The following is a 21,888-nucleotide window of genomic DNA, read 5'->3' as shown; positions in this document are numbered from 1 at the left end:
AACTACACATTATTGTAACTCTTTTCAGATTCTTGCATAATGAGACGAGGCTACTTTTATTTCGTGTGCTCCCGCTATCTCCGCGTTCCGCCACCTCCGAACCCAAATCGGTCCCGCCACCTCCGAATTCTTGAGTGACCCTTAAGCCCCCCATACACTATCCAACATGTTGGACGGACATGTCGGGATCCAACGTCTTGTCGAACATATTGGACGGTGTGTGGGTTCCGACCCGACATGCTCGACGGATATGTCAGGTCGGATGCTCGGTCCGATAGCACCACCCGACTCGAGCCGTCCGCCTGACATGTTGGACCCATCGATGTATAATACTCTACTATATACATCGATTATACATCGATGGTTGGACCGTGTGTGGGAAACCGTCAAACTGCTCGCCCGACTAGCCACAGTTTCCAGTTGACTTGTATTTAGCAAGTTGTGTGTGATAACCGTCCCATTTTCCCTAATATAATTTAATGATAATAAACAGTTCTGGTCAGAATTTATTTAACTCTACAGAGACCAGAAGGCGTTGTGTGATGTCAAAAGTAAACTCTATTGCAATAAATATGTGCGTAAAGAGGAGCACGATATTCTGATGGAAAAGTGCAAGGAACTGTATCCAGAGTGTGATTTAAAGTTCGTTAAAAATAAAATTGAAAATTTAAGAGCCTCGTTTCGTAGGCTCTAAAAATCTCTAAAAATCATCGCTAAAAATCCCCACAAACAGCTACAGTCGTCTCAAAATCCATCTCAGAACTAATATTTCACCTGACTTGTTGGGTAACATGCTCGACAGTGTGTGGGAAACACCCGACATAAGTCAGGTTGGATGATGGGTCCGTCGTCAGGTCAGGTTGTCAGGTCGGGTGGCATGTTCGATAGTGTATGGGGGGCTTAAGGGCCGGCGCGCACTATCCCGACCACGACCACGACCACGACTCCGACTGGTCGGATACGACCAGTTTTATAATAGGAATAAATGGAACAGCGCGCACTGGTCGACTGGTCGGACCCTGGTCGGGCACTGGTCGCACGACCAAAATTTTCCAGTTTGGTCGGGCCCGACCCGCTGGTCGTTGCAGCCAAAAATAGCACACAATGCAATGGGACGACGCGCACTACCCCCGACTTGCCTCCGACCCGACCAGTACACCACTCAGAGTATTCCTAGACCAATCAAACGGTGAGCACTAGTTTTTTGCGCCGGTCTGTAAAGTGACTCATTTGGTAAAATGTCGCAGGATTTTGACACTTTTGAAACCTGTCTTCATATTGACGTAGCTCTTCATAAAATGTTGCAAAATGCCCTTTCAGACCTGACAATTAACATTGGATGTACCCAGTATAGTTTCTTCTTCCGCTTAACGTACTTACAATACAAATGCGCCATAACAACTACTTCTTCAACAATCATCTTGACACTGAAGTTTGTAAAATATTCGTTGCCTTGGTCGGGTCGTGGTCGGGTCGTGCTCTGGTCGCATGGTGAATGACAACCACTGGTCGGGCGTTTGGTCGTGGTCGTGGTCGTGGTCGGGATAGTGCGCGCCCGGCCTTAAATCCCGTCATTGTCTGCGTTGGTAGCTTGCATCAACGGCTGCGAAGCCCCGTGGATGGGAGATTTAATGAAAATGTAACCCGTGGGTTAGGTTAGGTTAGGTTAAGTTAGGTTAGGTTAGGTTAGGTTAGGTTAGGTTAGGACGGAAAGTCTTAACGCATGTAGTAACCGAGGATTATAGGAGTCACTCTGAAATTCGGAGGTTCCGGGACACGGAGGTGGTGGGACGCGGAGATAGCGGGAGGTAACCTTTTATTTAATTACTGTAGTGAAGACGTACACAGTTTGCACAATTTAACAAATTAAGGAAAACGATCGATAAGATGTAGAATGTTACAATTGTATGTTGTGCAGTGTACAACACACTTTTACTCCAATCATAAGTTTCAACTGGTTTCAACTTGAAATCTTTGGGTGCTACCTCAAAGTTGATTGGTGTAATGTTTATCAGTAGCATCGCACCGTCTAATTGTCATGTTTTAACCAAACAACAGCTGTTCGACAAGTAGTAATTATCATAAATACATACTGAGTGAGGCAGAGCAGACTGCTGAATTTTGTTTGAACATATTTTAAAAACAATGAAAGGGTTGACGAATGTTTTAACTTCACGGCCTTGCTAGAGGTTGTGGCAGTTTAGTAAAAACCATTGTTGTTTTGCGGGATTCGAACCCGGGGCTTCGGGGACCAAAGTCCCGCGCTCTGCACTAACTCGCCCTATATAGCATAGGTAAGGTATATTCGATGATGACAAATGTAATATTGCCATCGTATAGCTTGTTTTAGCAGTTTTATTTTTGGTTTAACATTACTATAGGAATATCTTTTTGTAAACTGATGGACTGATGGTACTGTTTCAAGAAAATTAATAGCAGCAAAACATGTGTGAGAGGATCGTCAAACCATGGTTCTCTGTTAGAAAGATCCACTAGAAGTATGTTTATAGGAGTGGGCTTTTATAAAGAAAGAATCGTTGTAATTGCTACATGTTTAGATAGATATGCGTTTCCTTTTGGCGTTTAAAGTTACTATTTGGCCTAAAGCAGTTTTAATACCTTCCCGGGAAATATTTTTATGAGTATTAAGTTCAAACCTAAAGTGTTATTGATTTGGAAATTTTACGAATGCGAAGGATTACATTTTCTCGGTCAAGATTTTGCAGCGTTTGTGCAGCTTCTTTTGCACCGTATTTTCCTCTTCTGAATTTCACAAACATTTTGTATATAATTATTCACATTGTTGTATGTTGCGCTTTTTAGCATTATTTCAGAAAATCTAGCAAAGCTCTGCATTTGTGAGTTGTGATTTCAAGCTTCCATATCCATTTTTAAGAAACTATCCGCGTAAAAAAAAAAAAAAAAAAAACTACTAATACTAGGCTACTACTACTAGGCCTAACTCAGAATCCTCCATGCATTTTTACAACGGAAGTTGGTACCTACTGTAGGTGAATCTACAAAATAAGTAGCCAAATGTAATATAACCAAAATCCAACCCAACTACTTGCAAATAAATTGTGGAGCATTGTAACCTAACCTAACCTAACCCAAGAAAAAAATACAAGTTGTAGATTACAAAATATTATTCTTATGTAAAATCAACAGGTAACTGAGCCTATTCCAAAATAACTGCAGGAACTCAAGCTAAAGAAACACTTCTAAATAATCTAACCACACGGTAGAGTAGAGGGTACCTCGATAAGGATACTACTGTACATAAACTTTAAAAATACTGTGGCCTTGTTTGTGAGACTCTTGCCATTGTAGATGTAGATATTGTTTTTAATCCTCTGAACAATTGAGCAGGAAAACACGATGGCATGGTCGGGCAACAAACTGTGGTCTCGAGACGAAGTGGAACATTGGGAAAGCTGGGAAAGCATTGGCGGAGAGAGGAATGCGCGACCTAGCAACTAGCAGACGCGAGGGCATCAACCTTGGCCAAGGTCACGGTACACGGTGTACACAGGTGTACAGGACGGTACTGTACACGAATGCACAAGATGGTGATGTACACAAGAAATCTGTGTACTGTTCGGTACCTTAGTATTGTACACGGTGCTCGCCGTACATGGTGTACACAGGTGTACAGGACGGTACTGTACACGAATGCACAAGATGGTGATGTACACAAGAAATCTGTGTACTGTTCGGTACCTTAGTATTGTACACGGTGCTCGCCGTACATGGTGTACACAGGTGTACAGGACGGTACTGTACACGAATGCACAAGATGGTGATGTACACAAGAAATCTGTGTACTGTTCGGTACCTTAGTATTGTACACGGTGCTCGCTGTACATGGTGTACACAGGTGTACAGGACGGTACTGTACACGAATGCACAAGATGGTGATGTACACAAGAAATCTGCCCACGGTCTTGCACAAGAGTGTTCAAGAATATGTTCCGAAAAAAGAGTTATTTTGCACACATAGGTCCTCCACTTGGTCTAAAGTAATGTGTATTCCCTACTTTTAAGTCGGATTTTGTAGAACCCCACTGTATGTTTAAGGATACATCGATGGTTTTAGGGGTTTTCCAAGTCTTCCGGCCACCTTCTTAAGTGTGTTTTCGGCGTTAAAAGTCCTCCTAGTTTCCTTACATATACTGTTCTCCATTTAGGAGATATTTTGTGAAATCTGTCAGTACGTTTTTCATTTTTTAGGATCTTCTGTGGTTTCCTGATAGTTCGACCACCTACAAATCAATAATTTAATCTTTTTTGTGTAATCCTTGATTATGTCTCCATTTAGTTGATATTTTTCGAAATCCAAAATACGTGTTTCATCTTCCATAGCCTTTTTTCATAGCCCGTTTCATTCCCCGATTTTTCGACAACATACAAATAATTTGTCTCATAGAAATCCTTTTTGTGGAATCCTTAATCTTAATTATACCTCGTAGAGTCTTTATTGGAGTGTCCTGAATTTTACGGACGTACATACTTGGTCCTGCCGTCGCTAGTTTCCATTGGCAAGATCCTCACGGCGTTCTATCTAGTTTACACTTCAAGTGGGCGCTACTGCTACTACTTCAGGCTTCAGAGTTTCCGGCCAGTTACCCTCGCCTTGCTCGATGAGGTCGCGGGTTCGATGTGGAATCCTTAAGTTTTAAATATACCTCGTAGAGTCTTTATTGGAGTGTCCTGAATTTTCCGGACCAACATACTTGGGCCTGCCGTCGCTAGTTTCCATTGGCAAGATCCTCACGGCGTTATATCTAGTTTACACTTCAAGTGGGCGCTACTACTTCAGGCTTCATAGTTTCTGCCAGTTACCCTCGCCTTGCTCGAGGAGGTCGCGGGTTCGAGCCCCACTCGCACCGGAAGTGGGATCATCGCACTGTCTGGGTTTCCGGCTGCCGCCACATCGTCCGCGCTTCCCTCTTAATTGGCTACATGAGCTGATTCACTTCCCCCCCCGCCCCGCGTCTAACCTCTCAATTAGGGCTTTCGATTTCTGACTGCCACCGCCAGCGCTGTCAGCCATATATACCCACTATACCAGTCACCAGTCACCACACATCTAACTGTTGATGATAACTTGTGCTGGATATTTGATATTGTCTTGTACATCCTCTATAGTTTTAATTTGTTTTCAAGGGAACGGTCCAAAGCCTAATTTTGTTGCCATCCACCGTTGACTTAGGAAGCACCATTGATTGGTCTAAACATAACCAGATTCTATCTCATGTTGCAATGGGCCATATAGTACAATACTGTAATGCAAGACTTAGAAAGAAAGGCCTACATAAAGATATAAAAATACATCCAGCCATTTGACGATCCGTAGTAAGTTTGACACGTTTATAAATATTACATTCATATAAAACATTACACGATGCAACGTTCTTGCGAAAAAGGATACTCGTCGTGCGACCTTTATAGTCTGTGTGGGAACCCCTGTCTTCTGTGACTTGCCCGGGTATTTAACCATTCCCAGGTAAACTGTGGTCAGGAGACAGGTTGCATCATACAGACTATAGTGGAGGACGATCGTTTTCATCGGCGGAAAGGATCTAACCTTATTAATTTTTAGATCGATGGAGCTACAAGCATACACGTACTATAGACCACCTGCGTCACGACATCACATAGTAATTTATTGGTGATTGGCTGGATTTGAACCCATCTCCTAGAGCTCTCTGCGCTTTAACTACTCTCTCTTATATTTCTATGGGAAAAGCCACCTCTCCATACATAACAACACCATGTGTCTTGTTCGTATGTTGAGTGTTGACGAACTAAGTAACGTCTGACACTAGTAAGCGGTTGACGCAATAGATTAAATCTATGTAAATCGTATGTCAGTAATGAAGACTGTAATTGCTCGGGCGACAGTGAACCCCGTGACCTTTGTACTGTGACGACAACTAGATGTAGACTCTCATACTCCAGGAGCCGTCGAGACCGAGTTTGGATAAATATCATAGAATCGAATCGAGTTAATTTATTCCCTCAAGGATCATGCAGCGTCACAATTGTATAAAGATTATCCTTATGATCCCGTTCCATCTTAAGTAGACATATATATTCACAAAAAGACCAATGTCAAATCTAAAACCCCCAAAAGAAGAAAAAACCCGATTTTGACCTGAGTAATGTAGCTTAAGAGTTCATCAGACAAGCGCTATAAAAGTATTTTCCAATATTGCTGCATCTTATTTTGAAGCTATAATGTACGCATTCAGAAATTGAACAAATCCTTTTTATGAATAGTTCCTGTTCATCAAAACCAGGATCCAACCAAACGAACAAAAGCTTAAATATAAACCATCTACAAGTTCATTTTGAAACACCTTGTATACTTGGTTAATAACGAAATTTGAATCTTGAATTACAAGTAACAAGTGGCCATCACAAACCCATCAAGACACGAACGTCACAAGTATTGAATATGCATCGTGTGGCCTTCCTGTTGTCGACCTTCTGTACATGGCTTCATCGTCGCTCCATCGCTGTCGTCACCGCATCTGTCACTCGTGCCATACTGCAGACTGCAGAGTGCCACCTGGTGTCGTGGCCCGTGCTATACTGCAACTACTGCAATAAGCCTGGTGCCACACGCGTACACTCATGTGAACAAATCGCCAATTGGTACTCGTACGCATATATGAGATATATAAATCTGGAGGAACTTATAAATGAAAGATATTGTATTATGGGTAAAATCGTGTTGTCAAGCTGTTTCAATACTGACGTTTCGGGGACGTTGCAGTTTTCCTTCTGAGCGCAGACACAGTAGTGAAGGAAGGCGCACCTCAAATTATTTCTTCAATATAAGTTAAATAGGGGGGGGGGGGGTGTAGTGAGATGCCTTCTGTACTTGTGTGACTTAGGCTAGTTGTTTAGTCAGGACCAAGATCTCGTCGTCAGCACCTGGGTCTCGTTTTGATTCCATCGAGTCTCTGCCGTCTCTGGCTATTTTCGGAATCAATCCAGTGACTTCGTGATTGTTGGAAGAGCACTGTATCCACTCACCTACCCGGATTAAGCACTTCATAACTGTTTCGAGCTGTACAGTTCCAATAAAAATGCAAACTTAATTTATCGAAGGTTTGAAGGTTATGGTTCACGACCATCAAAGTATATTAATTGTTTGGGTAGCCGAGTGGTTATAGCGCTCACCTCTAGGTTAGACATTTTGTTGACATAAAATTGCAATATCCAATGTAATAATGCTGTGACCAGGTATTTCGGAGACCATTTTCAGCTTTTAGCTTACATTTTAAGAGTTGTCACAAAAAGGTTATCTCCTAGTTCCAAATTGAAGACCTCCTATGAGGAACTTTCCATAAAACAAAGGGTCTCACCAGGATTAAATTTACTGTTTTTTAGCCAACTATTGTGACGTATGTTTATGTGTTGCAGGGGCCAAATATGAATGTGCAGTACGCCGGCGCCGGCATGAAGGGTCCGAGAGCCACGCCGTACCGCGCAACCGCAGTGACATGGACTGGCCCCACCACCGCGCCACAACCCGCCCAACTACGCTACACGCAGCCGCAACATCCCGCCAACGCCTACCCGACCTCAGTGAGTACCTACTCTACTACTGTATCAGGGTCTTTGCAAGAAGAGTGTTACCAATTATGTGCCCTTTGAAACCCAAAGCAAAGCTATGTTAGGTTAGATAACTTCTTCTTGGCACTGGGTACATTTTTAGTGGTCCTCTTCAACATCTTTGCTTTAGAGTGTCTGGGGCAAAGATTATCAAGGTCTTAGCGAGAAGAGAGCCACCGCTTTTAAAATATGCCCTTTGAAACCCAAGAGGCTAGTTTATCTGAATGCACTTGTAGCTAGGGCATGCAACACACATTGACACGTCCTTTAGGCGTTCCAGTAGGATGAGAAGTTTACTTGCACTATTCTTGCAGTCACTGGTACAACTAGGACTAAAAATAATATTTGGACCATCCTACAAGTTTTCCTTCATGAGATGGTTTTCAGATTGATTGCTATGCGTTTGATGTTGATAAGGGAGGCCCGCGATAAGGCCAAAAGTGGCAATACGATTGGTGGGACAATATTTCTTACCGTTCTTGTGCCTAACTTCTCTTAGTAGATAAAAAATAAATATAAATTCCATATCCACAAAGGATACAATGAAAATGTACGTTCTCTCAAGGAGCTCTATAAGTATTTAGGATAACGAAATGTTTGACTTTAGCGTTACCGGAGGATGAGAATTGTTTGTTCCAGAACACTCATTTTGCCACTACTACTGTGTCACCGTATTTTGACTAAAGACGTAGGATGTGTAGTTGTTTTTCGCGTGTGTTTGTGACGAGTGGTGAACTGTTTGCATTGTGACATGCTATGATTCAAATCTCCATTGTCGGGATACTCGTTACTACTTTTGTTTTGTGACGCTCCTCCTTGTTTGCATATTCACTAGGAAATTACGGTCTTCGCCTATTTACATACTACAGTATACAAGGGACACAATAGTTTGTAAACCTCCTGACAGTTTTCGTGAAGGTAACCGAGTTTTTGGAATTATTTGCTTGTGGAGAAATGTATTGTGTTTTATGCAGTAGACTAATGCGCTTCCGCGTGCGGCGTTTTTGTTTTCTTAACGAAAATTCTTAAAATTCTTGAAGAAAATTTTCAGCTTATTAAACAATCAATTAACTATATACTGACTTTCTCCAATGTATTATTCGATCAGACTTTTTACCGTGGAGCGTTTGTAAGATGCAACAAATGTATCGCCGTTGAGTGAGGATAGTCACGCATCCCCTCTGTTGCTTATCAAGTAGGCACTTCCGGTGGGACTTATCACTTCCGTCCCTGTGACTCAACTGTCCACAGATCACGTGACGACTGACCACCGCCACTGCCGAGGTGATTTCGTCGACGTTCTCCTATCAGAGTGATGCACCTTTACCCGTGAAATAGACGTTCGAACGTCGAATTTGAGGGGGTGGTCCTGTTGCACCGAATTTTTATAGGATCGAAATCAAAATAAATCTTATATCACAGAACATAAACAGATGGTAACAATTTAAATAGTTAATTAGTTAATTAATGATTTGATTTCCTGTTATTTATTTACTTTTAAAATATTTAAGCTCAATAACAGTCTATTTGAGAGAAAACTCTTGTCCAATGGTGAAACCAAGGAATTGATTGCGCTTTGTAAATTATTGACAGTCTGAGAGGATAGTATAGTCGATGGCTGTTATAGATAGAACATGAAACACGCTTGAAATAAGCTTAAGATCTTACGGGACGAGAATTTAAACTATATTCATGTAGTTCATGTATTCATGTAGTGTTACCCTATCGCATTACTGTAACAAAATTAAGAATTGTGCATTCAAATACTGTATTTTTTTTTAACGTTACACTACAACTAAACTATGTAGGCCTGAAAGGGAATTTTATCATAAACTATAGGAAATTTTTCTTTTCCGTAGTGTGACTACTGATGCGTAGGCTGAAACGTTTTCAATCCTCGAATTTATATTGTAAAGGTCCTTGTTATTTCCATCGATGTTCCCATCAACAGTATGGCAAACGCATACAAATTGACTGCAATAGCACACTATGATTCTGCTATGTCTTTGAGTTGTAACTGGCTTCTGCTGATTCAAAAGTTACTTCGGTATCATAATTCAACGGTTGTACATTAAGCATGGGTGTGTTGTTGCTTTAGCTTGAGCTTGATGGTTTCTCTGCCTGAGGAATTATCGCGTAGCTTTAGCATGACTCATAATGAGTCATCGATGACGTCTATAGCTTGTCTACTTGAAATTGACTCGTTCAGTAAAGTTCAACTAAACTATGTTCTTTATATTCTTGGTTCTAAGTTTTTGTGTAGTAATTGTGGTGTATGCTTTTTGTGCTCGGATGCTTTTATTGGGTCATAACTCTCATGACTTGAGAATTGTTAGATGTAGGCCTACATATATTCTTAGTGGTTATAAAACATAAAATTGGAGGTTTTAGGAGTATATTTGTTACTCAGTATCAACAAATATTATGCCTAAGCTTAAATTTTTGACCCAATACAAATACATATCAGGTTGGCCGAGTTTACATACTGTATTCAGAAAATTCATGGCCTCATAAAATCGATTTTTCTTACCTCCGGTAAAAAAAACTGTAGTCGGGTTTTTCGTCATTAACTATGGTTCAGTTTCTTCCTTACTGCCTTTCTTGAAAAATGTGCATGACATTTTTGTTTTTCCTACAAAATGTGCTTCATTATTCAACAACAAAAAGAATCGTGAATTTCTGATGTATTCCGGAGGGTTTCGGAAGAATACTAAACATATTAGAAAAAACTTATCAAAATGATATCAACTTAGGTCCTACTGTTTCCATAAATAGATTTATGCCATTGAAACTTTCCAAAACTATTTTAACTAGATCTTTTACTTCCATGACCTTCTGTGCCATGATTTCCCATGCCAACATATACATCGGATTCCGCACGAATGAGAGTCGTAGAAGAACACTGCGTCGTACAGTCTTGTCTGGCGATATACTTCAACAACAGAATAATCCAAGCTTCCAAGGAACAGAAGCCTTTCAAGTTGACCACGTGAATGAAGGCCGAGCTCGCCAACGCTTTTATTGCAGCGGGGTTTTATGTGAAAAGCGCATTCATAAGTCAGTTTAAGGTGTATTGACATAATGAAGCGCTCAGCAGAGTTATTCCCGGGGTTTTCTGAATTTGGCGGGTATTTTTCTGCGTTGGTATGAATATAATATTAGTAAAGAGTTATCAGCATAGATTAAAGGAGTAGACAATACTCCCTAAATCTACCCTTAAATGTAATTTTATTCCGAAATCGGTCGTAAATTGCGTAATACATGTTTGAGTTGTTTTATGCCTTTCCGAATTTAAATTATTTTTAAACCCTTACCAATGGAAATGTATATACGTTTGGTAACTGCATGTTATGAAGAAATGGTAAACGTAAAATTTATTTATAGTTCAAGCAAATAAGTCCAAATAAGGAAAAATAGAGGAACAAATCTATGTATTCCCAATTTATTCAAAAATGTGTCGGGGAGGGTCCTCTAATGAATATATGATAGGTGAGAATAAAATCACCCTGCCGCTCTCTGGTGGTGGGAGGTGTAAATGCCCCAATTTGCCGTTTTTTCGTTATAACTTGAAAACGGCGTGTCGTAGCTTAAGTTGTTCAATGTAAAAATTAAAGCTTATTAAATTTGCTACAACTTTGATCATATAGATTATTAATGAAAGACGCATAGTTTCTGAGATATCCGCGCTCAAAAAAAAAAAAAAAAGTTCGAAAACAGATTTTCATATCACATTTTTTGTTAAAATCTTATTTGTTTCTCCTTCCTTGTTATTTTTCAGAAATTTTGACGGAAAAAAGGTTGTAGAGAATTAAATTTACTTCAGTAATATATACAAATATGTAAATAGATAATATGTAGGTATAAAGTTACAGCGTTTTTAAGATTAAAAGAGAAAATTATGAATTACACTTCATAAAATGAATTTCATCATAATAGTCGCAAAGTTTTGATTTTTTATCATTGCACGGTTTGTATGGTTTCTGATAATTGTTCAGGCCAAATATAAGTATATTTAAGGGAAAAATGGTAATAGTTGTGTAAATAACAATTTGACAAAATAAAAAGTTTATCTATTTATTTTGATGATCCAAGTTAAAACAATTAAAACATACAAAATAAATTCATATTTAATCATAGAACTAATGTTGACTGAGCCTACTGAATGTGGATCCAGGTGTGGATGCAGAAAAAACGGCATCCACTGTTCCCAGGTATGTACCTGCGAGGGAGCTTGCCTGAACCATGCAACAACAATGTGAAGATGATGAGGAAGAAGACGATGAAAAGAATAAGATCAATCTTTATCATAACATGAATTTGTGATGTATTTCTCAGTGGCAAGAACTAGAATATTTAATTATAGAACTAATGTTACCTAAGCCTTTGTTTTTGCAAGAACAAAGGCTCAGTCAACATTAGTTCTATAATTAAGTATTAATTTATTTTGTATGTTTTAATTGTTTTAACTTGGATCATCGTAATAAATAGATAACCTTTTTATTTTGTCAAATTGTTATTTACATAACTATTACGAATTTTTTACCTTAAATATACTTACATTTGGCCTAAACAATTATCAGAAACCATACAAATCGTGCATTGATAAAAAATCAAAACTTTGCGACTATTTGTGTAATTCATAATTTTCTCTTTTAATCTTAAAAATACTGTAACTTTATACCTACATCTTATCTATTTACATATTTGTATGTACTATTGAAGTAAATTTAATTCTCTACAACCTTCTTTCCGTAAAAATTTCTGAAAAAGAACAGAGAAGGAGAAACAAATAAGATTTTAACAAAAAATGTGAAATGAAAATCTGTTTTCGAAAATTTTTTTTTTTTTTTTTTTTTTTTTTGAGCGCGGATATCTCAGAAACTATGCGTCTTTCACTAATAATGTATACGATCAAAGTTGTAGCAAATTTAATAAGCTTTAACTTTTACATTGAACAATTTAAGCTACGACACGCCGTTTTCAAGTTATAAGGAAAAAACCGCTAATTGGGGCATTTACACCTCCCACCACCAGAGAGCGGCAGGGTGATTTTATTCTCACCTATCATATATTCATTAGGGGACCCTCCCCGACACATTTTTGAAAAAATTGGGAATACATAGATTTGTTCCTCTATTTTTCCTAATTTGCTTGGGCTATTAATTTCAGTTTGAATTCAGAAGATGTTTTTAAGCAGAATCATTGTTTTGTGATTGTCTACAGATACATTTAGAACTGGCTTAGAAATAATCAAATGTACAATACACATCATCGTGTTTTTTATTCTGTTGAAATAATTTATTGCTCTTACAATTTTGGGGTTTTACGTCTTACGTAGTTGTTTCATAGGACTGTTTGAAATAGTTTTCTCGATATCAGATAGAAAATTTAAAAACGTCACTGAAAAAAATTAGCAAGCATAACACAATAGTGTAATTTTCTACCCCCACGAAACCATTAAATTTTGAGAAGCCGTGCGAAATAAGAAATGGTTTTAAATCGGATTTTCAAACGCCCCTGGTATAGAATGAAGGAGAGCTCCGTCCAATGATGTTCAGTGTATACTCCACAGATGTGTTCCCTGGGGCATGTTGAAGAATATTTTCTTGCCAGAAGCACAATGGAATTAAGTTAGGTTGAACTGGTAATTTAATTTGCGTCCCAGCGCTCAGTCTGTATTTGCATTATTAACACGAGCGAAGCAGTAGGTGAATGGCCGACGTTTAAATATGCAACGCGGGTAGGACCAACGTCATACTGTATATACTTGTGGCAAACTATGGTAAAGGGTGCAACAAGGACCTAGCAAAAACTGTAGCTCGTATTAAGGGGTGGAAATAGTTTATCTGAGCATAACTTATCAATCATGTGGTATTTGCAGTTTATCTTTCATGCACCCGTAAACCTTTCATTGTTTTAGATTGCTTGTATTTTTTACGTATTCGGTTTGTAAAATGACAAGATCTGCTGCATGTATCTTCATCTTTTTATGATCGAATAAATATATTTATCTATAATTGCATGTAGGGTTGTATGGGTTGAAGATGCTTCTGTAAAAATCGTGTTGCTTACTAAAGTATTTGAAATAGTTTGTAGCGTTTGAATTTGGGTTGAAAATTGGTTTACCTAAAAAAACTCAACTGCCATGTAGTTTGAAGCATCATTCGGTCGAATTCGTGATTGATTCAATAAGGTTTAAATCTGAGGAAAGTGAAATCTTTTGTATAGGCTAATTACTGTCTGTAGAATTCGTATTGTGGGTTTGAAATGTTTTATCCTCATCAAGGCCCAAAAATTATTTACTGTACGGTCGTATGCAGAATTTGAAGTTAGGTTCAATTAGTTTATACCTGGAAACTAAGCCAATATTAACCGCATATTTTATTATGCAAGCAACGATTGTTTATCTTGTACAAGTACACCTATGGGATTCAAATTTATTTTATGTTGTTTTATAAAAGTTTTCCCCAAAAAAGGCTCGGCACCATGTACTGTACTACATTTGGGGTTTAGTTGTGGTCAATAAATAATGTTTTGCCTTACCAAAAGCTCGGTTCGCTTTACCTGAGTAAAGCTTGCTCTCCACGTACTTGTACAACCGTCTAGAGCGATCGTATTGATGAATAACGTCGTACCCGAATCGAAGCTCAGTCACCGTACAACCATCCTGCAAGTTTATACATTTAGGTTCACCCACTGTTTCACCTGAGCAAAGCTCGGCCACCATGTGCTGATGTATTACTGCTTGTTTCTACACCGGGGTGGTCGTCGGTCGACCAACGCCAGACAACTTGTCGTTTGTTGGTTTTCTCGTGCGTGTAGACTGCTTTAGTCCCTCTTCCTGCACGAGACGTTGGGGGTCGTTGTCACTGACCATTTAGACAGAAGTCAGCTGTGTGATGCAGTATGACGTAGAAGTGCATTTTAATACATCTGATGATTATCTTTATGTGCGGGCCTTTAAAAAATTATATCTGCTATCTGATCATATTTTGATAACGGTCGTAGTTGACAGTCTATTTCGTGTTGAGAACCTTTTCATTTTATATATTTTTAATTTCATATATCGGTCAACTGACATCAAGTAACATATCGATGAAATGGTTTCTGGTTTTATAAATTTAAAATGTCGGTCAACTGGTTTGTCGACCAAGTGACATGTCGATCAAATTGTTGCCACCCTTTTATTCCCTTAATTTTTATAAAATTGAGTATATAATATTTCTTGAGCATAACTTTTCTTAATTTTTCATTTAGTACTTTGATTTGTTGTGAACAAAAATATTCCCTATATTGAAAGCATCTGAAATACCTTCATCTTAAGCGGAAACTTTTGACACCTGTTTAGTGCGAGAACCATCATTCATTGGTATGATTGGCTATCAAATTCGTACATAACAATCAAAATTTTAGTAATTTATACAACGGCAATACTGTATTTATTGTTGTGAGATGCAGGAAGTATGATAAAAACGTTTGACTGTGTTAGTTTGAAACCTTTTACGCGCTAACCCCTTTACACTAAGCCATATTTTGTTAACTAAAAAAGTGCAATTGGGATTAGAGGCTTAGATAATTTTTGTTAACGAACTTGTTCAAGTGTTGACCTAAGTGTAATATTACTTGCCTGAAACAATATTTTCTGCATGCTTAGCTTACGTCGAAATGCTAATTTGCAAGATAGACAGTCCCTAAGTTGCCCTTGGTCACCAGAAAGTGAAGTAATGGATGGAGACGAGGAACGTACAGTACACTAGCTGGCTGAAGTCACAATCGCGTCACCTATGACCTCGTCATATGACGTCACCAAGGCTTAGTGCAATTGGCTGCATCATTCGCTGGTATAGATGTGCATTGTTGCTGAATCCGCGTTAAAACGCTTTTAGTCTATTTAATAGTTTGCACTGTTAACCTTGCATTATTACTGGCTGCACTTTGTGACTGGCATTATTCCCTTGTACGAATGTAAATTGTTAAATTCGTGTTTACAATATTGCCATCAAGTAGTTTTCGTTGTTCAGTAAAAGTATCCGGTTCGAAGGACCAAATACAAATTTTAATTTGAATTTGTTGCTCTTATAAATTTTGGATGTTTAATGTTAAAGTGTTTCTTTTTATATTTAAACATTAGTTGTCCGGCCCTTTTGTTCACTAATAATATGTAGGCCTATAGTATATTATGAATGTTAATTTATTAAAGATGAAGCAGTTTGAAAAATATAAATCAATGCATTATCTAAACTTATTTACGAGTTTGAGCAGCCTTAAAAGTTTGCGTGTGTGTTGTTTGTTTAAAATGCATTACATGTGGATAAAATATAAAACTGTTATTCATTTAATTGCAGCAACACGTCAGAAGTTATATATATAGGTTTTCTGATGCATTTCAAATTGTATCCAAACATGTAACGAAGATTACATCCTTAATACCACAAACGAAATCCCTTTAATACCCCATCTCAATAGAATGCCGTGGTATCAGCTGATTGTGCGTAATTTACGTAACAAATTTCAGATTCTTTTGCAGTTTTATAAATGTGTGATACTTTTAAGGTAATGAAAAATGAACTGCTTTAAAATTTACTTAAGTAAAATCGCTTTAACATTCAAATTTTGAATTTTAGATGGTTTAATTTTTGTATGTATCGTTGGTGCGTTGATTATGGTCTACAAGATTTACTTTACTAACGGTAGACGCCATACTTTAACGAGGGTTTTAACTCCTGGGTCATTAATTACTTGATAATCAGCTGTGATCGCGTGGCGAGTCGCGTGCGGCCAGTGCTGCCAACAGTCAAGATGCGCAGCACTAAATTTCCCTGTTGGATATTTGTCTGGAGGGTTTATTATTATAATTAATTCCCTGTTTGCCTTTAATTTATGGCAAACGTGCGTAAAGTGGAGTTTGGTCTAAATTTTTTGTTGGATGTTTGAAAGTTTTAGGATTATACTTTTACTTGATGAAATCAGTGGTTCGGAACGGGGAATTAGTGTTAAGGGATGGAACTTCTTACCTTTAAAAGGGCGATTTTACATTGGAGTTAGTTAATATGATGCTGTTTTCTACTTAACTAATCCAATAGAGACATACAAGAAACCTAATTTCATCTAACAATATAATCTTAATTGATGTCAAAAGAAAAAATCCACTCCTATTTTCTTGGATTTCGGGGAGGAGTTTTATAAAAATGTGGTCGAACCAATGCAGTGTAAAGCCATGTTTAGAGAAAAATATAAATAAAGCATAAAAACTCTTGTTAAATCAAACAAATTGAAAACATAATTTTACGAAAACACTATTGCAGAAAGTATTTTTTCAAACCAAATAATTCCTGAGTGCGTCTGCGAGAACATACCTTATACGGTTTCAAATTCGTGAATTTCTAGTCTTACGGATCGATATATTTTGCGATTACTTGTATTCAGAAACACGTTTAATGTGTTTAGTTGAATTTGCTTTAAATCAACTGATCAACACTATTTAAATCTAATCGACACACGTGTCTTAAGTCATGTACATGTCAAGATCTTAAGTGGCCCATTTGATAAGAGTTTTAGGATGATCATTTACCTATGGAAATGTTCAACTGGGATTATGGCTAATGGTAATCTGGCAATAACATTGTTTGTGGTAAAAGCTTATTAGGTTAAATCGGTAAATACCAGATGTATTCTGATCTGATCAATTGGCTATCACATGATTAGTTTAGTGAAGGAAGTACTCGAAAAGGAGGTTCTACTTGACTGGAAGATGGATTTTGTTCTTAAAAACAAACGAGGATATCCCAACTCACGCGCGGTGTTCAGATTTTGGATTAGGAATAGTTTTATGGCCCCCGAAGGGTCCAGACCTACTCCCAAAAGTAATGTTCCATCATACAGACTGTAGTCAGTGAAAGATTATGTTTAATCGTGTGGAACGGGGTAAAAAAGGAAATAACAAAATAATCAAAGAAATCTCTACTGCGCATTGGGATAGTGTAGGTGTGCGAGGCTTTGGTCCCGAGGTCCCGAGTTCAAATCTCAAATATCACCAATGACTATGTGATAAATTTATGCCTCGAGCCTCTATATTTTGCTATAATGTCTTTGACGGTTCCAGGCCAGAGCCTAACGCCCGAGGGATGTGAAGGAGGGACAAAATGTGTAAAATTCCAGAAAGATTCGTTTAACAGACTTGCAGTTAGTGCAGTAGCTACTAGCCAAGCCAGCCCCAGCACGAGTTGTCGGTGGCCAGAACAGCAATTTGGCTGGTTTTGGTCTGGTGCGCCGTGACTATAGTCTCCAATGACGCGCGACCACCTCTGCACAACTGCAACTCTTCACCATGCAATTGCATCCGTCGTCCCTACCCGCAATGTACGCTATCTTTATCTCAGTCCTATGTAATCTTTGTTACTAGGAAATTTGCGTGATTTGAAAAACCTTTTGATAATATTTTGTCAAATTTTTTAAAAGCTCTGTGATGCTTCATTGAAAATTTAGAATTTTTTATTGAATTTGCATTTTTTAAAGCGCGGATCCGCTGTAATAGGTAGGAGAGCTGTCGCTGTCGCTATTAAAATTAACCCAATTTAGGATAAACATAGTCACACACATCGCAATAAGATGTTTTTTATTTAAATGTTACATTAACAGTCTTAGAAGTAGTACACGACTATTGCGGCGTATTTAAAACCAAACCAAAAACCAAATTATCCTTTCACACAGTGTTGGGTGTAATTTAGGAATTACTTTCGCACGTCGGGCATGAAGAGGTTATCCCATCAATTAGCGCCGAATGTAAACTTCATACGCAACACCTCATTTATGTGTGTGAATCCGTCGATTTAGCTGAACTGCGTTCATTTAAACTTCAGTAATTTCAGAATGAACTGGTAAAATTACATCGTTATATACAATGGTAGTTATTCCCATTTAGAGTAGATGTTGTAAATTTCGTTTTTATTGAAGCACTTCCTCCTCCAAAAGCCATATTTAAATATACATATTTATTTATTTCAGTTCGTGATCCTTGGCCACTAGCAGAATACAGCACGTCAAAACCACCAATGCCAACCACGATAACACTATTGTGTGATTTCTTATAGAAACCACAGTTTGATAACGCATTGTAATTAATTACTCATATAGTCGCGGCTAATCGCAAGTCGCAACCTTGGTGACTAATTGTTGTGTCAGCTGTTTTGTAATCGATTACTCATTGTCGATATAGTACAACTGGATTTAAAATTGCTCGCATAAATCGAGACATTGTGGTGTTTTGTGTGCTGTCCGCAGTTCTGTAGTTTGTATCGATATTTTCGAAGTTGGTCGGATTAGATTGGATTGGTTATTGAGTTATCGGATGGGTTTTTCTTGAACGAGTGAGATCATTTGTTTTGGATCGGTTGTTTGACGATTCGGTATGATTTGAATAGGTTGGTTCGATAATCTAAGTCGGCTATGATTTGGGTTTACTGTTTGGTTAGACGACCAATAACACTGTTAAAAATCAACGACAGTTATGGAAGCTGATATGCCTTCTTACATTGAAGTGGAGCTATACAGTACAGTATGTTGTGTACATAGACCGGCAATGTTCATTACCCATCCGAAGGCCGCCTGCTGTGCTCTGACGCCAGCTTCTCGGTATTCATTGATCGCCAGCCCCTACGTGAGGTTTCACATTTAGTTGGTCGATTAACTCGCGTTTGGGTTGGCCAACGCAACGACCACATGGTTAAACGATTGGGAAGCACACTGTAGCTGTCTTGGCAGATCGTGTGTGTATTAATATATTATCGCTTGATTAGCTAGGCAGCTTTTTAACTTGCGAGTTTATAGCTGTACTGAGTGGTTGTAGTGTTTATAGGTTGGGAGCGAACGGATCTAGTGGTGTAGAACGCGGAACTTCGGTCCCCAAAGTCCCGGGTTCAAATCCCGCAAATCGCCAATGGGTTTTATCTAAGTGATAGTGCCGCGATCCACTTAGAGCTAGCAATTCTAGATTCCTCTAGGCTAGATTCTAAAGGAACAAAAAATGTGTTCGTTCAATCCGAAAAATGCAGAGTTTCTTTTTGATCAACTAGACCACTAGACTCAGCTGTTTTTAATAAACGGTCTTGGTAAAAAAAACTGATACAACCTTGTCTTTAGACTACCCAGATTTTGTCTCAGTCATTTTTTGACTACAACACGCCATAGACCATGCAGTACTGGGCACAGAAAACATACTACTAAAACCATAACTTTATTTTAATTATTGCCTTTGCGTTAACTGATTTAATTGATTTTTTATCATATATCGCTTTAGGTGTTCGTCTGTGTTGGTTTGGGTAACATGGAAAATTCGTTTTTTAAGTGAAGGGTGATATCACTTAGTAATATTCAATTGCGTTAAAAATAATGACATATTTGGATTTAGGAGGGAAAATCTATCAAATAAGATATCGATTTTAAAATTTTACGTGTGGGCACCTATTACAAGAACAATTACCTCTTAAAAGAGGCCATGTAGAAAATACTTGGAACTAATTCGAGTTTTCTCATTCAAATAGTGCTTGAATTATTAGAAAAAATATTAAAGGTACGTTTTGTGTTGCAGCACGTCATTTGGCGCGCAAAATGCTATTCACAGATTGATTTGCTGAATTTACATGATCAGAGGATTTATACTGAAATTAAAAACTTTAATTATCGACCCACATTTTTACAAGACTTGCGTCGTACGCAAATGAACATAAACCACACCATTGAACGCATTCTTGCAGAGTATTAGCACAGTTACACCACAGGTTGTTGGTTGTTTGCTGCACACAGCTGCTTTATGGATGCTGTTGCGTCAACAAAGCATCGGCGACATTGATGTCGATGTCGACCTCGAATCGTCATCTTGAATGTTATCTATGTAGCTGAGATGTCACGCCGTGGCTATTTTAGTGGTTTTTGATTGATTGGTATTTACACATGCTGTACAGTTTGTCGGTCTTTACGAAGGTTATTCTCGCGAGTATCGGCAGTGTTTTAGCTCATCGTTGATATATCACAAGAACGTGTATTTGAAGCAGAAAGAAAAACTATATAAATATTCTAATTACTGGTAAACGTGTAAAGACCATCGGCCAGTAGGGCCTATGTGGATTAGGGACAATGTAAATATAAAATTGCATAAGGTAATAGTGACAATTCTGTAAGTGGGTTAAAATAAAAATTAGAGCGATTGCGTTAAAAATATATATATATATATATATATATATATATATTGTATTAAGTTTTATGTTTGAAGAGCTGGGAATAGAAATATGTGTCGTCATGCAAGGTTGATTCGTCAAAAATATTAAAATGATTTTATTCTACATATTCCCAAGTACTTTTGAACAAAATTAGCAGCTTCAACACATTTTTTGAGACGAAAATAATTTATAGGCTTTGTATTTTTCCAGTTATTGTGTCCAATTAAAATCAAAATTACTTGTGACAGGGTACGAACAATTATGGAATCGATTAGTTCAACAGCCGAAACGAAATAATACACAGCTTAAACAAAGACACAAAGAAACAGATCGCACAGCCTCCCTTTTAAGCAATGCAGTACGTGCAATTGCGCATATGCAACAATCAGCGCTGCAAAACATAACCTCAAAGTGGTCGGCAATCAGCTGGTTGTACAGTGACTCAGAATGACGCGCTCTCATTGGCCGCCGGTTGACCAATCAGGAGCGTCGAGCGAGTACGGTGCGTATTGTTGCACCAGTCCGTCGGTGCTGCTGGACGTATCTAGTGACAATGGCAAACACAAGACGGGTTAGAAGAAAGGTTAGTTTTATGTTTACTGCAGTAATCAATGTAGTTAATTTAATTAAATTAATTGTGTAAATTTGATTTTTATCTTTTTTGAGATAGCCTATTAGAACTTTTAAGTAGGCCTAGCCTAATTAATTCAATCACAAGTAAATTATTCGATAAAAATAGTCAACCTAGAAAAACTACTACTGTAGTTCTAACATAGACATTTTGTAACATTTTTTGTCTATAAACTAAAGATGACACTTTCAATAATTGTTTTTACCTTGTTTCTCATCGCTACAGCTTTGGCTGGAGAGTGAGTAATGCAGTGATAGTCATGGTCATATGACTTTTGACAATCAGCTGTTTTAGAGATAACCAACAATGTCTCATACTACTTCAACGCTCCACTTGTCTTCAAAATATTAAAATATTTGTGTCGGTTGTCCTGAGTATTTTATCTAAATAATGCGCAGTGTTTTTCCACTCTGATAT

General features: G+C 38.1%; 1 protein-coding gene across 8 annotated transcripts in view; it reads left to right on the top strand.

Annotated features, from left to right (window-relative positions):
* LOC129002990 (protein alan shepard) overlaps positions 1–21,888 on the top strand; it is a 73,613-nt gene that overhangs the window by 27,716 nt on the left and 24,009 nt on the right. For 7 of the 8 annotated variants that reach the window (XM_054431161.1, XM_054431164.1, XM_054431163.1 and 4 more), the window contains one exon: positions 7,435–7,599. In XM_054431161.1, the coding sequence (XP_054287136.1) occupies positions 7,435–7,599 (165 nt within the window). Of the gene's footprint in view, positions 1–7,434; positions 7,600–21,304; positions 21,424–21,888 lie in introns of those variants that run through there. The other variant, XM_054431166.1, reaches the window with a different exon arrangement.

This window comes from Macrosteles quadrilineatus, unplaced genomic scaffold, assembly GCF_028750875.1.
Source record: "Macrosteles quadrilineatus isolate MER2022 unplaced genomic scaffold, UCM_ALF_1.0 Scaffold_9__3_contigs__length_116548681, whole genome shotgun sequence".
Classification (NCBI taxonomy): Eukaryota; Metazoa; Arthropoda; class Insecta; order Hemiptera; family Cicadellidae; genus Macrosteles; species Macrosteles quadrilineatus.
The sequence above is the reverse complement of the archived record's forward strand: the minus strand, read 5'-3'. Positions and strand labels throughout refer to the sequence as shown.